General features: G+C 37.8%; 2 protein-coding genes across 4 annotated transcripts in view; one reads left to right on the top strand and one right to left on the bottom strand.

Moving 5' to 3' along the window:
- Nucleotides 1–16821, top strand: part of LOC120425575 (protein yippee-like) — a 176922-nt gene that overhangs the window by 111761 nt on the left and 48340 nt on the right. The gene's annotated exons all lie outside the window — the stretch shown is intronic.
- On the bottom strand, nt 9806–11534 carry LOC120425576 (UDP-glycosyltransferase UGT5-like). The gene is made up of 3 exons (XM_039590149.2): nt 11269–11534; nt 10802–11213; nt 9806–10735 (listed from the first exon to the last, which is right to left on the bottom strand). The coding sequence occupies exons 1-3, from the start codon at nt 11501–11503 to the stop codon at nt 9853–9855; spliced, it is 1530 nt and encodes a 509-aa protein (XP_039446083.1). The 5' UTR covers nt 11504–11534; the 3' UTR covers nt 9806–9852.

The following is a 16821-nucleotide window of genomic DNA, read 5'->3' as shown; positions in this document are numbered from 1 at the left end:
TGGTATGGTATGTATAAAAAGGTACGTCGCTTTTTGACGTTTCGAGAAAAACGCGTTTTAATGTTTGACCTTGAATAAACAAAAAATGGAGCATGCTATGTAAACAATAACAAACACTTTTTTTGTTGACCTTTCTGTGCACTGTCTCGAAGTCTGGTTGATTTGGGTTGCCGAAGTCTCGAGTTATAATTACAAATGTATACGGTAGTCGGGTATGTACGCGTGTCAAACGCGTTCTGACCTGAAATGCCTTTGGCCAGTTAACGCACTTACAGCAATTTTTTGGGTGTGTCAAGATAGCACGATAAGATTGAAATATGAAGAGCGACAACAATGCACGGAGTTTTTTCGGTTTTTATTGAATATCTCAGGATCGAATTTTAGGGATCTGTGAAGGTCAAAAGGTGAGGCATTGTGAGCTGCACAAATTAGCGTTTTTAACTCAATTTGGTCCAAAATGCACGTGCGACAAGTTAGTTGTTTGAGCTATGATACTCCTGTCAAGAATGTTCAAAAAAGCACACATGATTTGTTAATTTTTAATGACAGCCCCATCGATATAAAAACAACATGATCCGGCTTAACTTCCATGGAATTCGATTTCCAAAAAACTGCACCAATTCAAATGACATTCGGCTTCAACCTTTCAGACATGATCCGGTTCCAAACAACTCCCCCCAAACCGTACCGGATCACGCTGAGCAAGTTCTACCGGTCTCCACACGCCGATCCCCACCAACTCGTTTTTGTTGGTCAAGTCAAGTCTGTTTATCACTACACTCTTCTGAATGTAAGTTTGTATGAGTAAAGTCGCGTCCGAAGCCGGGGCGGCGATCCGGGGTGCGTCAGGTGGATTTGGCCAAGGTCGTTAACCGGCTCTTTTGAATTAACCACACCACCGTGGGTTTGTATGGGTGAGCCCTAGACGGCATGTTACGGCATGCTTCCGCGAACAGAGTCCCCCCTTCTTTTTTTTCTTACTTTTCTTCAAACTTTTTCGTGAGCTCCAAACTTCATTGTTTCGGAAATTTGCGCCGTTCGCGAATCATACCACGATGACAGTGACTTTCGTTGAGCGAAAAAAAAAACGTTGGAAAGCAAAACAAAGCGCGAAAAACCGGCGCAAAACATGATCAACGGCGTGGCGTTTTTCTGTGTGGGTTTTTGTAGTGGTTGTTGAGTAATTTGGTAAGTACCTATCTGGAAGTGGAAGCTACGATGGCAGAAAAGACTTCAAAATCAAAGAAGTGAAAGGAGACAATGGGATTCGAGGAGTTTTTGAAGTGAATTTGTGATTAACGTTTAGAATGGTATTTTAGAAAGTTTTTTAATAATTGATTTTGTCAAACTGTTTTGAATGTTTTCATTTTCATTTGTTCAAATTTCAGTCAAGTTTTAATTTTATTGAGATGCGTCAAAATGACTTTCTTGGATTATATTCCATGATTAATTTTTATCATTTCTGAGGTCATATTGAGCTCAATGTTGTAATTTGACTATCCGGAGTTTGATTTTTTTGAGCGGATTTCAGATAATCGAGTCTAGACTGTACTTGATTTTAGTTGAAAACGTTTTCCAGTAGCTACAACTAATGGTCAATAGGCTGATAAGTCAATATTAGGTGCCCGATGAAAATACAAGCTGTTCTTCTATGCAACTTTTGATTAAATTGCGTTTTTCTAAATGAAAAAAATTAAAGCAAAGAAATAGATTTTCTCAGAATGAAATGATTTTATTTTAATTTTTGATGCATATTTTGATTTTCATACAATGCAACTTTTGAAAAACGCTGAGCTCCGAACTAAATTATACATATATTTTTTAAATCACTTGAAGAACAAAAAAATGCAGGAATTGACTATTCTAAATTTCCAACCTTTAGTTTTTTTTTCTCAAAAAAGGGAAAAAATTGAATCATCATCAACAAAAACATTTTCTATTAAAACAAATCGCCACGTTCGATGTTTAAACCAGAATAAAAATAAAATGTCAATATCAATGGTCTACGTTAAACAAAGGCGAAAAATCATTCATGAATTTCAAATGTTGAGCATTGAGAAGAGTGTTAAATGCAAACTTTTCTTTTCATAAAAATTAAAAATAAGCCTGAAAAACAAAACCAGAACATGAAATAAAATTTGTGTTTGCGCAATGAAAATATCAGTTGAAAAAAGGGAGTGTCATCAAACAAAGCAAAAAAACAACAAATTTTAATAAAACTACAAGCCATTTTTCACATTTTGCATCATTGAAAAAAAGCAAGATTGATTTACACAATCAACAAATATTTTTAAAACTTTTGTAATGCTTTTTCTACTCTTTGGTATTTTCAGAGCTGTTCAAGCTCAACCATTTTACTTTTTGAGGATAAATTCAGTTCTTACCATAGCTGCAATGCTTTTCTTTTTTGGTTTCATGTTCAGATTTTTTCAAGACTTAATTTTCAATATTTTAGATGTTCATAATTTTTCAAACAATTTAGAACGCTGACAAGTTAATTTGAATGTTTTAGGCTTACTAGTTGGCACTTTTTGGTGAAGATAACAGGCAAGTTATGAAGAATAATTTCTGGTCACTTTTTTTATTTAAATGCTTTTTTTGAAGAACGATTTTTTGTATTTAAAGAGAAATCATTGATAATTTTAAAAACCAATTAATTTTTTAGTATTTTTTTTGTTCAAAATTTATAAGTTTTAAATTTTCATAAAGTTTCATTTTATAAAACTGAACTCTCTTCATAACTTGAACAAATTTGTCTTATTTTTGCAATTTTCCCTTGTATAACCCTGGTACTTTTCCATCGAAAATTGCGCACCAAGTGTTGATCCAATTGCCGCACGATGTCGTGTCCGTGGTCACGATTTCCACCAGAAGAACCCTTTTCACCAACAATTGGACGGAATAATCCTTGGGTCTTTTCTGCGTGTCGACGAAAAATAAAAGGCAAAACGCACAGAACCACAACAACCGTAATCGAAAGCTCCCATCAGAAAGAAGGGTTAAATGAGTGCAGTGTAAAGGGAATTCACCTAACAGAATTTTGGATTTTGTTAATCCTTATATTTTTTTGCTATAAATTTACTTATTTCGCTAACACTGTTTAAATTTAGCCAAACAATATTTTTTTATCAAAATTATAACGAGTCATCAAAATGCGTCCAAAAGATATTCTCTCACTCAGCTGTTAACTACGACCTCCTGGTGCCCGCAGCGAGCCTTAAAAATTGAATCCAGCGCAAAACACCTGCCGGCAATTTGAGAAACCGGTTTGCGTGTGTATCTTCTTGCGCGTTTGTAAGTGTGTATGTGCAAAGAACACGAGGTTTCCTTTCCTCTGAATTCAACAAGTTCACAGACAAATTGAGACGGATTTAAGTTATTTCGGTTTTTTCTTATTTGAGTGTGTTATTGTTTACTGTTTAGCTGTCAACAGTACACGTTTATTCTGAATTAAGGAAAATTTGATTTAATTACTTAAATATTTGAAAAAAAATCTTTTTAAATTTAACTTTTTTTTTTATCTTTTCGTCTGTATTTGTAGCAATCTTCCACCCACCACAAATACAGTTAAAACTCGTAGGAATTAAGCTAGCAATCTTTTTCCTTCTCATTTTCCCAGCTGACCCTTCTGCACTGTGCAACTTGTAAAACCGCAAGATTTGTCTTCTTTTCCCATGTTTTTGCTCTCCTCCCTGTTCAAGTTCAACCGGCAAACCGGTTCCGGAACATAACCCACAGAGTGTACCCTGGCTTAGAGTGTAGCAAAACGGAAAATGGAAATGAAATTTTCATTTCGTTCTACACAGAGCTAGCCCAGCAAGCTTCTTTTTCCCCCCAGTTCAATGTCAAACATGGGTTCAAATCCAATCTGCACGTATTTCTGGTGTTTCCCTCCAGGGAGAGAGAGAGAGAGTGCTGGTGGTGGTGGCATTTCCGATTCAACAGCTGAGACCCGGTCGATTGCTGGTCAGAAGCACCACTGCTGGAGCTGGGCGGGCTCCCTTATGGTCAGAGGTTTTTGCATAATTTAGAGGGGTATTTTTTCGTCTGTGATTGCAGGACTATTGGCACGGAAATGTGGGATTTTTGCTTCTATGTAGAAAGGAATGGGAACGTTTGTATGAAGAAAAGACTCTTGAAAATTATTGAAAATTATTGGAGTATTTCAAACCAAATCAAACGAAAACAAGTTTTCTGATATCGAAGGACAAAAACTGAAAATCTTCGAAAAAAGGGAAATTTTTAAATTCCCTCTCCTAATATTTGTGCCCGGTTTTTGGATTGTGTAAGTTTTCCAGAGGTTTTCGAAATCATTTCATTTTTTTTAACAAATAGTTTTATCAAAAATAATTGTCTAGTGTGACTTCGATAGTTGCTGTGTTCCTTACAAATTTCAGCTTAAGAGATTGCAAATTGAATTGACAATGTCAATGCCAATACTTTTGCCCTCCTCACCTTACTGAGGAAAGGCTATAAAATCACTCGAAAAACGAAATTCTTAATTTGACCTCCTAGACCCACTCCATTTATACATATCGACTCAGAATGAAATTCTGAGCAAATGTTAGTGTGTGTAATGGGATATTGATCAAAAAAATTTGCACTGGATTATCTCGGCACTAGCTCAACCGATTTGAACCGTTTTAGTCTCATTCGATCCGTCTTGCGGTCCCATAAGTCGCTATTGAAAATTATAAAGTTTAGTGAAGTACTTCAAAAGTTATGCTAAAAAAACGATTTTAGCAAAAGTCCGGAAGATTGTAAAAAGGGTGGTTTTGTAAGAAACCCCGTCATGTTATACATTTTTAGAAAGGTGTTCAAAAAAACTTTTCCAACGAGTTCAAAAGATTGAAGATCTGACGACCCTATCAAAAGTTATAAGCACTTAAGTGTTATTTATGAACTCTTTAGAGGCCGGATCTCAGATATTTTTACAAAACGTTGTCTGGATCTATCATACGACCTGTCGTTGGATAGGTATTTAAAAGACCTTTCCAACGAGTTCAAAAGATTGAAGATCTGACAACCCTTTCAAAAGTTATAAGCACATAAGTGCCTTGAATTATGAAGATACCCAATCTGATGGTATGAATGATGAATCAAGTTGATCGAACACTGAAAGGTCCGCCCTTTTGTATCTATTTTGGATAGTATTACCCTCTAAATGTGAGGAAGGCACCAACCACCTAAGGGTGGATTAAGAAGTAACGTTTTTATGTTAAATTTTTATAAATCACAATTAAATGTTTGTTCAACTACGATTATAAACATTTAATTTATTGCATAAAAATATGAGTTTATGTCTCAGCAGTTCCATGAAAGTTAAAGAAAAAGTGCTTCGATTTGGCTCAAAATTGGACTAGTTCATTTTATTGTTCGGTCATTAGGGTGACCTACGCCGTGTTAGGGTGGTCCGAAAAATTGCCATTTTCGTCGATTTTCACAAAAACCACTTTTTCAAAAAATCATAACTTCGCTCCATTTAACCGATTTTAGCTATCTTACATTTGAAAAAGTTTATGAAAATTTCAAATGCCGTTTTGACGGTGTCTGATCCAAAGAGCCTATATCTGACTATATTTATAACGGATTTCTCAGAAAATTTTACTTAACATATCAAAAAACTGGGCGAGGTTCATTAACAGAATTCTGAGATATGGTTTAAAAAAAATAAAATCTGGGTTATTATTGACACTACCTAGGCCATGTGTTGTAGAAATCAATGAAACTCTAAATTTCCTAAAATTGTGGGGTGTTACTCATTGTAGGCTGTCATTTTTTTTATTTTATCCTTTTTCACGATAGGGTTGAATTCGGGATTTTTTTTCGAAAAGATCAGAAAATTTCACGAATGTTTTATGTTTTTAGAGTTGAAAATCGGATCAACAGTTTCCGAGATATTGGTGATCAAAAAATGAGGGCTTATTGGGCAACCCTGAGAAAATCTCATTTTCCTGTTTTTAAATCTTTGCATGGGAATATCTCAGCAACTAAGGGTCGTATCAACAAAGTTTAAAAATAGGAAAATATAGAGAATTTCTCAGCATTAAAAAAATATGTTTTTCAAGAGTGGGCAAACATGGACACTAATTTAAAAAAATGAATAACTGCGACTATTTTCTAAAAAGTTACCTAAAAATGGCTTTAACTTGAAAACGGTGCACTTTTATAAAATTTTCCCTAATGTACTTTTTGATTGCAAATTCGGTTTAAAATTTGTTTGCGTTTGTTTTGAAAAATTTAGCATAACTCAGTCGAAGATTTTTGACTCATTCTGGAAATTTCTGAAAAGTTAGCATTTAATGTCCCCTAAAACATGTCAAAAATAAAAAATGTGTTTTTCTTGATTTGCAAAAACAGTGACAAAAAGTTAAATTAAAAATCACCAAATTTTACCGTGTATCATCTTTTTTCAGTGTAGTCCTTATCCATACCTACAACTTTGCCGAAGCAAATCGATCAAAAAAAATCTTTCAAAAGAACTCCAGACTTAAACTTATTATTTCCATGGATCCGAAAATAATCCTTTTGTGAGTTTATGAAAAGATTTGTCGTGATTCGAAACACCAGAAAAAAATGTGAAACAAATGAACCGTGTATAAAATATTCGAAAATTTTAAAGTTTTAATACTCTTGCAGTAAAACTTTTAAATAAAATGGAAGAACGATTTGAAATTATAAAACTTAAAATTGACAATTTTTTTTTGTTTGGAATACAAATCGGGACAATTTTTCATTATAATTTGCTTTTGAAATATTAAAGAAAAAATATCCGAAAATTTAACGTACATAATTTCTGAAAAGTTTCATATTTTTTTCATTTTAGATCCATGAATCCAAACTAAAAAAAAACAAAATTTGATCACAAAAAAGAAAAAAAAAATAAAGCGAAAGGGTAAAAAAAAAATAATAAATGTTCAATACAATTAAAATTTGCTTAAAAATTTTGCTGTTTTTTTTGTCAAACTTTTTCCTTTTTTCAATTCGTTTTTTTTGTAACCTTAGCAGTAGTATCACGTACACTCGCGAAACCTAATTTAGCTCTCAATTTAACAATGCTTTGATCAAGTTCCTCCTGTGCCGGCTCACATTAAAAGTATCATCAGCGTATCCAAATTTCAAAATAAGTGTCAGACACCTCCCATCAGCATCGCCGTTTTATTACTTTTCATGTTTTGCCGGCAAGGAGAGGAGACCATTACCAGGCCAGTCCAGCAGGGCATTAAAAGCTTTTAACAACCTGCCAGCCGCGGCTCGGTCCAGAACAACTGAGTTGGGATGTAGGGGGAGAGGGGGTAATATGCACCCCCTAAGGGAAAACTGTGATTTCTCAACCATTACAGCATTTCTGTGGAAGAAATTTGTTCGATGTTCTAAAACAACTATTATTCTTCGTCATCCATGTGAAAAAAGTTTTAAAAAACCTCAAAATTGTTCGAAAATATCAAATTTCTAAAAACATTTTTGATTCATTTCAAACAACCATGCGGGGCAATATGCACCGCAACATTGGGGCAAAACGCACTACAACAACGGGGCAAAATGCACCACAACATGGGGCAAAATGCACCGGGTAAAAGCAGTTTTCACTAGTCACCACTAGATGACACCGCTGTTTTTACAAAGGAGCTTCACAGCGGTGCATTTTGCCCCGACCACACTTTTTGCAGAAAATTTAATTAAAAATGCATTTTTTGATGTTTTTGGACTCATTTATCTACAGAATAGTGAAGATTATGGCAAAAACTATACACCTCAATACTTACAATAACAATAAATGCTTTTTATATTGTCCAAAAATCATAATGAAAGTTCAATGAAAATTAGATGAAAACACAACATTTTAAAGTTTTGCAAATAACTTAAGCTGTTTTTATACTACGATGCTCAAATTTTTCCAGCATGGTTCAGTAATGTTAAGCTTCCAATTTCTATGAGTTTTTCCCGGAAAATTCTTCCAAATACCAAGAAAAGCAAAGGGTGCATTTTGCCCCGGGGGTGCATATTACCCCCTCTCCCCCTATGTAATAAACTCCAGAAATCGCGCTCTGGATGATACACCAAATTGTTGGGATTCGTGGATTTCGCTGGAAGTGGTTTATAGAGAGGACGCGCGTGGAGTAATTATGTTCTGATCCGAAGATTACGTCGCTTCTCATGGATTGTGGGTTTGGGGTCATTACTCATAGTTGGACTATTACACTAAGGTTGCAACAGTTTGACGCCGTTTGTTTGACACTTGGCAGGGTCACCCTAGAAGTCATTTGATTGGAATCATTTTTGGCAATTTATTCTAATTTGTAGTTTTAAAAACTATTACTGTACGGACTAACAGAAAAATGCAAAGGTCCAACTTTTGAGGTTATACCGTACCCGAGAAGATGCTGGACATGCTCGATTCTTCGTCTGTCTGGAAATCGACATGTGCCCACCCTCTTGAAAGTCAACAGTCAACAGGTCTTAAGACGCCAAGTCGCCTCGCCTGTCATAAACGTCATTTTGCGCAGTAACTGTCTATAGAGAGGGACCCTTCTTAAGACGCGTCTTGAGATAATCTCTGCTGTTGCTGCTGCAAAGGTCAAGGGTGACCTTTCCGTGAAATTTGCACTTACCTGGAAAGATGGGTGCTTACGGTGAGAAGTGGCCTTCATTTGTTTTACCGACGTTGTTGGGTTTTGCGTCGCGTTGGCGTAAACGCCATGTGATACAAATATCGACGCTGTCGTGCTAACTTGCCGCTTTTTGACGTTCCGAGAAAAACGCAATGTAAACAATAACAAACACGTATTGTTTGGTTGACCATTCTGTGCATTGTCCTGAAATTTTGTTGAATTTGGACGCTGGAGTCCTGAGTTATAGTTACAAATGTTTACGGTAGTCGAGCTCGTACTTGTGTCAAACGCGTTCTGACCTGAAATCCCTTTGGCCAGATGTCGCACTTATATCAATTTTCAGGGTGTGCCAAGATAGCACGACAAGATTGAAACTTCTTTCATATGAAAAGTGACAAAAATGCATGGAGTTTTTTCGGTTTTTTACTGAATATCTCAGACGAAATGAGATGAACAAACGATTTTTGTTTCATAACGACGTACACGCCAGCTGTAATTATTAACTGGCGTTTGCGTCAAAAAAGCACAACATAGCTCCATCGAGATGAAGTGATCAAATTCTGCAGTGACGCATCTACACCAAGCAAGCTAATGAGAACATTACCCTGACTTGTTTTCGTGTTCAACAAACTGAGAGGGAGAAGGTCTTAAAGGTGAACCTCCATCCATAGCTTTCAGAGCTTGGAAAGAAGGCCCAGTCAAAAAAAGTTACCAGACGAAAGAAGAAAAAAGGCATCTCAACGAAACAAAAACAGTTCATTGACTTGCCTCTACCGACCTCTCCACCCCCTTCATGGATGTTGTTGATTATGACGGTGATGATGATGTTGATGGTGGTGGTGGTGCTGGATGATATTTGGCGCCGGGATTGTGGGATGAGCCAAGCTCCACCCGGGTGAAGGTTCTGCACTTGATTGTTCTTCTCTTGTCTTGCCAGTACTTAACCTCAAAGTGTTCTTTCGAGAGAGTCAGGATTGGTGGGAGGTTGGATCAAAGATTGATTTATTCATAATTCTATTCTACTAGTTTCTCTTTTGCTTCGAAGTTTCTGTTATAAAGTATTTAGACAAGTCCAAATTGTAACTTTAATACTGATAAATACAAAATTTGGCCGGCAGCGAAATTATGAGAAAGTACCACCTCGATCTATATCTGTGACTTCTACTCCTTCTAAGCAAAACGAAAAACGCAAATCTAGTAGATGCAATTTGCATTTATTGTTGAAGAAGCTACAAAGTGACTAGTTCATCTTGTATTTCGCGCTTCTTTTCCCAAAACATTTCGAGCAGGTCCACAGCGTGACCTTCACTCCCACAATCACCAGCACTCCCAAAAACGCCCACACATCCAGCATGTTCAGCTGAACAAAGTTGAGATCCACGCCGGAATACCTCATGTGACGCGCTCCCTTGTGCCGAATCACGTACTCCGTCCAAAACACCGCCGTATCCATCGCGGACAGGGGCCGGTCGCGGTACAACATCGACAGCTCTTTGACCTTCTGCGAGTAGCTAGGGTTGTGCAGAACTTCACCCACCGCATCCGTAAGCGCTTGCTCGGTAAGATCCGCAAAGGGAACTACCACGGCCCAGCCTTCCTCCCTAACTCGCTCCAGATTGAACGGTTGATCGCCGAACATGGGCATTCCGACCAGCGGAACTCCGTGGTATTGCGCTTCGGCGATTCCACCGAGTCCTCCGTGCGTTATGAAGAGTCGGACGTTCTTGTGCGCTAGAATGTCATCCTGAGGTAACCAACTTCGGAGTAGAATGTTTGCGGGTTTGTTCGGGATGTCTTCCGAGTCCCACTTCCAGATGACGCGCTGCTTGAGCTTGCCGAAGGTCGCTACCAACGCTTGCAGCTTCTCCGCCGGGATCGTTGAACTCTGCAGATTGGTTCCCATGCTGAAGAATACCGCCCCATCCGTCGCTCCATCGAGCCACTCTTGAAGATCTGCCGGAAGTGGATCGGGAACGGGCTTGATCTGCAGTCCACCCACTTCAACCATGGCTTGGACGTACGGACGCGCCGCCGTCTTGGTGAAGTATTGATTTATCAGCACCAGCGATACATTGCGGCGCACCTCGTCGTAGGATGGAAATTGGTCCCGTGGGAAGTTGGAGCTGAAAAATCAATCGAGGATGGTGATAAGATAATACCTCCAGCTGATGCAACCCCGCATCAATTACTTGTAGTACTGCTCCGATGAAGTTTTCATGTACCACGCGAACCCGCCCTCAATCGCCTTACCGAGCAAGTTTTTCAACCGGTCGGTGAAGGTCATCGCGTTCGTCGCTCCCACCATGGGATTCGGCACCGTGGCCAGCGGTGCCGGGTTGCCGACCATGCTGTTGACCATCTCCATCGCCGCGTTGGGACACACCACGACGCTCGGGACTCCCAGCTGGTAGGCAACTCCAAGCACGAAGTCACTCATCAGTCCGGTAATGAACAGGTCGAACGGCTCCTCCCGGATGATCCGCTGCACCTCCGGGTGGTTGATGGTGTTGTTCGCGGCGTCCTGCATGATCTGGTTCATCTTTGGCATGTTCTTGAACAGTGCGATTTTGGACTGATCCTCCATGAACTTTGACATGGTAGCTGAAATCAGCACATCGTGAGTTACTTGCTCAACCTCATGCATCTCTAAACTAACCTTTCCAGTACGAATCCAGCGGTACGACAATCTGTCGATAGTTCTCCAGAGGTTTCTCCGCCGGGTAGGGACTCACCATCGTTACCTGGTGACCGCGACGGGCCAGCTCCTTGGCCAGGGCTTCCTGTACGATCACATGGGAGCGGCTTGGGCTGGCGTTGATGCTGAGAATCCGGTATCCTTGGACGGACCAAGTCAGGGAGGTCAGAACTAGAAGAGTTGAAGCTAGTCTCATTGCACTGAATACGAGTTGTGCGAATGCTGAGGGACGACTAAATCGCTACTCGTATGTTTAGTTACCGGTTGACCGCTGCCAGCATGTGATCCTGAGGTTGTATCAATGAAAAACGACACACTCATCTCAGATAATTGTTTTAACGCTGTGTGTGCGAGTCTAATCTTATCTCTACGTCTCAATACTCCTAATTGAAGGTGGACACTCCTTATATAGAAACAGCTGTTTCGGGGTTATTGGGTCGTTCTGATAAGGAAGTTGGCAATTTGAAAGAGTTTGTTTTGTTTCTAATTGGTATAGCTGTGTTGAAGGCGTCATTATAATGTTAATTTCCCAACTCAATGCATCCATATGGTTCGTCCAGGAGGACCAGGTAATTGCGAATCGAGTATCGATTTTCTCCTCAAGTACGGCGTCAGCTGGCCGTGGTCGTTACGCCTCGTGCTGGTATCCAGTAATGTATCGGACAACCTCTCCCCAAGGACACGTGCAGCTGTGCTGCTGCTGCGTGATTGTCCTGGTAGAAGGCTCTGAGGAGTAGTGATTGGTCACGTCAGTGTTGACGTCGATATCGGCATTGTCTATCAAGTCCTGATTGTTTTCGGAATTAATGAATGCAATGCAGAAAATGGAAAATTAGCGATTCTTGAGGTTTTCTAATATATTTTAATTTTCCTTCAATTCAAGCAGAAAATGATTTGAGCTGGATAAAAAGATCCCGGAATATAAAAAAAAAACAATTTGAATTACAGAGTATGTCCGCTTCGCAAGGTAGTTTCGGCATTTTTGTCCTTTTTGTAATGTTTGACCTTGAATAAACAAAAACTACAGCACGCAATGTAAACAACAACAAACACGTTTTGTTTGGTTGACCATTCTGTGCATTGTCCCGAAGTTTGGTTGAACTTTGACGCCAGAGTCCCGAGTTTTAATTACAAATGTTTACGGTAGTCGGGCATGTACGTGTGTCAAACGCGTTCTGACTTGAAATCCCTTTGGCCAGTTGTCGCACTTGCAGCAATTTCCAGGGTGTGGCAAGATAGCACGATCACATCGAGTTTTTCGGTTTTTATCGAATATCTCTTGATTAAAATCGAATTTAGAAAATCTGTAAAGGTCGAAAAGTGAGGCATTGAGAGCTGCACAAAATGGCGTTCTTAACTCAATTTGGCCCAAAATGACATGATTGACTTGACAATTAGAAACAATAAATCGGCATTTTAAATGTATGGTCCTAGTGTATTAATCAGTTCCTCAAACTACCCCCCACCGTGCGTGCCACATCGTACTCCACCACAACTCAATCAAAACAAACTTGACCGCCAAAAAGGTTAACCGGTTTATGGCAGTCAGCTTTTTACATCAAAACAACTGTACGGTTATGTTTTACGAGCTCGCACCACAGGTAAAGCTCATTTAGTCCGAGCAAACCCTTCGTTCACTTTGTCAAACCGTTTGACTTTGATGGTCAACGTCAACGTCAACAAAGTGTTGCCGTTTGTGGTTTTTTTTTGTTGGTAATATTTTCTGTAGCAGACATTACACTAAAAAAATGTAAAAAATGCAGTTTTACAATATTTAAAAATATGTTTAAAACATATTTTAAAGCTGAACAAAAATTGCAATCTTTGAAAAAAGGAATTAATTTATTTTCATTTCTTTTTATTTTTTAACTGTGTTAAAATACTCACAACACAGGTTAGAAAACGAAACACCAGCGTTGGAATAATTAATCACCGTTTACCACGTACGACGGAATGACACGCACCTTTGCTGCCATGATTTAGAAATTGTTTGGCGCCACACAATTGAGCTGCGTGCTGTTGTGATCGCAAGACTTGCTTATTTAGTAGATATCTAATATGGAATCTGGATGAAACGTAACTATCATTTAAAAAAGAAGGAAAATCTATCAAAAAGCTAAACGAACACAGACTTCAGCCTCAGAGTCAGATTCAGACATCAGCGACAGAGTCAAAGTCAGAGTCAGATTCAGAGTCAGACTTCAGCGTCAGAGTCAGACTCCATCGTTAGAGTCAGAGTCAGGCTCCAGCGTTAGAGTCAGAGTCGAAGTCAGACTTCAGCGTCAGAGTCAGTTTTCAGCGACAGAGTCAGTCTTCAGCGACTGAGTTAGAGTCAGACTTCAGCGTCAGGGTCGAAGTCAGAGTCAGACTTTAGCGTCAGAATCAGAGTCTACCTTCAGCGACATAGTAAGATTCAAATTCAGACTTTAGCGTCAGAGTCAGACTTCAGCGTCTGAATCAGAGTCAGAGTCAAACTTCAGCATCAGAGTCAGTGTCGAAGTCAGACTTCAACGTCAGAGTCAGAGTCAGACTTCAGCGACAGAGTCAGAGTCAGAGTCAGACTCCAGCGTCATACTCAAAGTAAGATTTTTGCATTTTCTTGAAAAGAAAACAACTAATTTTCATCTAATTAATTAAAATCAACTGTTGTCACCATAAAACTCGTCATTTATTGGCGCACCAAGCTCCGTTTCGCAAAACCTTACAATTTATGCGTTCTTCTCCGGTTCCGAACTGGAAGCTTTTCGTTTTTGATGAATCGTCGTTACTCGAAATGCCCCCTTTCTGGTCGGAACCACGAAGAAACAACTCCCGCTCGTGTAAATTGAAGCAACTTTAGACTGGGCGATTTTCGCCTTGCATCACTCCTCTCAAAAACCCAACAAAAAAACGAAACAACTCCTCGCGATCGTAAATAATGTAGTTTTACTGCAGATTGTAAAATTAAAAATTCAAATTTCGTCAGCCTTCTCTTTAGCACAAATCGTGAAATTTTCGAGAGAAAAAAAACGTAGCGGTTCCGTTAATGATGGTGCTTTAGCGAACGCTGCGGCCGGGAAATGATCCCAATTCTGGGCGGCACTTTTTCTTGGCAGAACCAGAAAGAAAGCAGAAATTGAGCCGAATTGGGGCCGGGAGAAGAAAGAATTCGTTTTGATTGTGGTTCGCCATGCCAGAAGGGGAAGGCACCAGCACCGATCAATGTCCCCAAATTAAATTTAACGATTTAGTGGTCCGCACATAAAGGGATGGAACCGCTTTGGGTGGAATTCATTGGAACCGTAAGAATCCGTTTTGTTGTTCATGCGGGGTTTTGAAATGTACAACCGGAACAAAACTGATTTGCTTTTGTATTGTACTAATTTTATTTACCTTAACTGAAAACAAGCTAAATATTTCTATTTTTATCTTTTTCAGGTAACATATCCAACAATTTTTTTGTAAGTAGATCTTAATGTTCAGTAATAAACTGGAAATAGCAAAAAATAATTATAAGGTGATAAAACGAATGCATGGGAAAAAAATTTAGCTGAAATTTACTTTATAGTTAAAATCACTAATAGGTTACTTATTATCTAACCAAATCGTCGTTGTCGTGCTATCTTGTCGCACGTGAATTTTGGTCCAAATTGAGTTAAGAACGCCATTCGATTTCAATCCTGAGATATTCAATGAAAACCGAAAAAACTCCGTGCATTGTTGTCACTCTTCATATGAAAGAAGTTTCAATCCTGTCGTGCTATCTTGACACAACCTGAAAATATCTGCAAGTGCGACAACTGGTCAAAGGGATTTTAGGTCAAAACGCGTTTGACACACGTACATGCCCACCTATCGTAAACGTTTTTAATTATAACTCGGTACTCCGGCATCCAAATTCAACCAAACTTCGAGACAATGCACAGAATGGTCAACCAAACAAAACGTATTTGTTTCATTGCGTGTTCTAGTTTTTGTTTATTCAAGCATTAAAACGCATTTTTCGTCGGGACAATAACGATAATCTATCGTTATCGTTATCGTTGTTACGATAATTCTATCGGCGATGATATTATCGCCGATAATGGACGATAAATCATTTTTAAAACTATCTAAAATTGACTTAATTTGACCAAATCATGTAAAATTTTCAATGCTTTCTCTAAGAATATATTTTTTGAAACTCTTGTATGTTTCTAAGTATAACTATGTACTCAAAAGTGTTCACAAATAACCGTATTTTTTCGAAAGTACTTAAAATTTTCATAATTTGAAATATGGGTATCAAGCGAAGCGAAATTTTGTATGCTTTTTTACTGTATTGGAGTTTTTTTTGGAAAATACTAAAATTTTCACAAATTAGCAAATTTTTTTCAAAAATACTCAAAACTTTAAAATATGCAATATGTGTATCAAACGAAACAAAATTTAGTTAGATTTTTCCCATTCATATAGTTTTCTTTTGGAAAATACTAGTTTTTCAAAAAATACGGTATTTTTTCAAAGGACCCAAATTTTAATATTTTGCAACATGGGTTTCAAACGAAGCGAAATTTTGTATGCTTTTTCACTTTATTTAAGCTTTATTTTTGTAAAATACAAAAAAAAATCTCAAAATGCCGTATTTTCGAAAATACCGATATTGCATATTTTGAAAATTTTAGTATTTGGAAAAAATAAGCTAATTCGTGAAAATTTTAGTATTTACAAAAAAACTTATAAATTGAAAAGCAAACGAAATTTCACTTCGTTTGATACCCGTATTGCAAATATTGAAAATTTTTGTATTTTTGAAAAAAACGGTATTATATGAAAATTTCAGTATTTAAAAAAAAACTCTAATAAATAGAAATAGCATACAAAATTTCAATTCGTTTGATACCGATATTGCAAATTTTGAAATTTTGAGTATTTTCTAAAAATACGGTAATTTGTGAACATTTTAGAATTTTCTAAATTTATTTTTTATTTATAAAGTGAAAAAACATACAAAATTTCGCATTGTTTGATACCCATATTGCAAATTATGAAAATTTGAGTATTTTCGAAAAATACGGTATTTTGTGAACAATTTTGATGACATATCTATACTTTGAAACTTAGGCCGTTGCAAATGGTTTTATCCCTTATTCCCGAATCCCACTTTCCCGAATCCCATATCCCCGAAAATCATTTCCCCGAAAATTCCACATTCCCGAAAATCATTTCCCCGAAAGTGCCATTTCCCCGAAAATCATTTTCCCGAAATTTCCACATCCCCGAAAATCATTTTCCTGAAAATTCCATATCCCCGAATGTCATTTACCTGAATGGCCATTTTACCGAACTGTCGTTTTCCCGAATTTACATATACCCGAATGGTTATTTCCCCGAAAGTTCCATTTTCCCGAATGATATTAACTTAGATATAAACTAAATTGTTTTTAGGGATATTTTTACAAAAGTATGACCTTAATATTAAATTCTCCTACGTGTGTTTTTAAATATGAAAAAAAAAAGAAAAAAACAAATAACCGTAGAAGGCCATTCATAAAC

This window comes from Culex pipiens, chromosome 2 (assembly GCF_016801865.2).
Source record: "Culex pipiens pallens isolate TS chromosome 2, TS_CPP_V2, whole genome shotgun sequence".
NCBI classification, from domain to species: domain Eukaryota; kingdom Metazoa; phylum Arthropoda; class Insecta; order Diptera; family Culicidae; genus Culex; species Culex pipiens.
This window is presented reverse-complemented; position numbering and strand designations above follow the sequence as displayed.

Coding starts and splice junctions, on each gene's coding strand:
- LOC120425576 (XM_039590149.2), bottom strand. CDS start 11,503: ATGAGACTAGCTTCAACTCTTCTAGTTCTGACCTCCCTGACTTGGTCC. Junction 11,214..11,268: donor GCTGGATTCGTACTGGAAAG/GTTAGTTTAGAG, acceptor TGCTGATTTCAG/CTACCATGTCAAAGTTCATG. Junction 10,736..10,801: donor TCATCGGAGCAGTACTACAA/GTAATTGATGCG, acceptor TTGATTTTTCAG/CTCCAACTTCCCACGGGACC.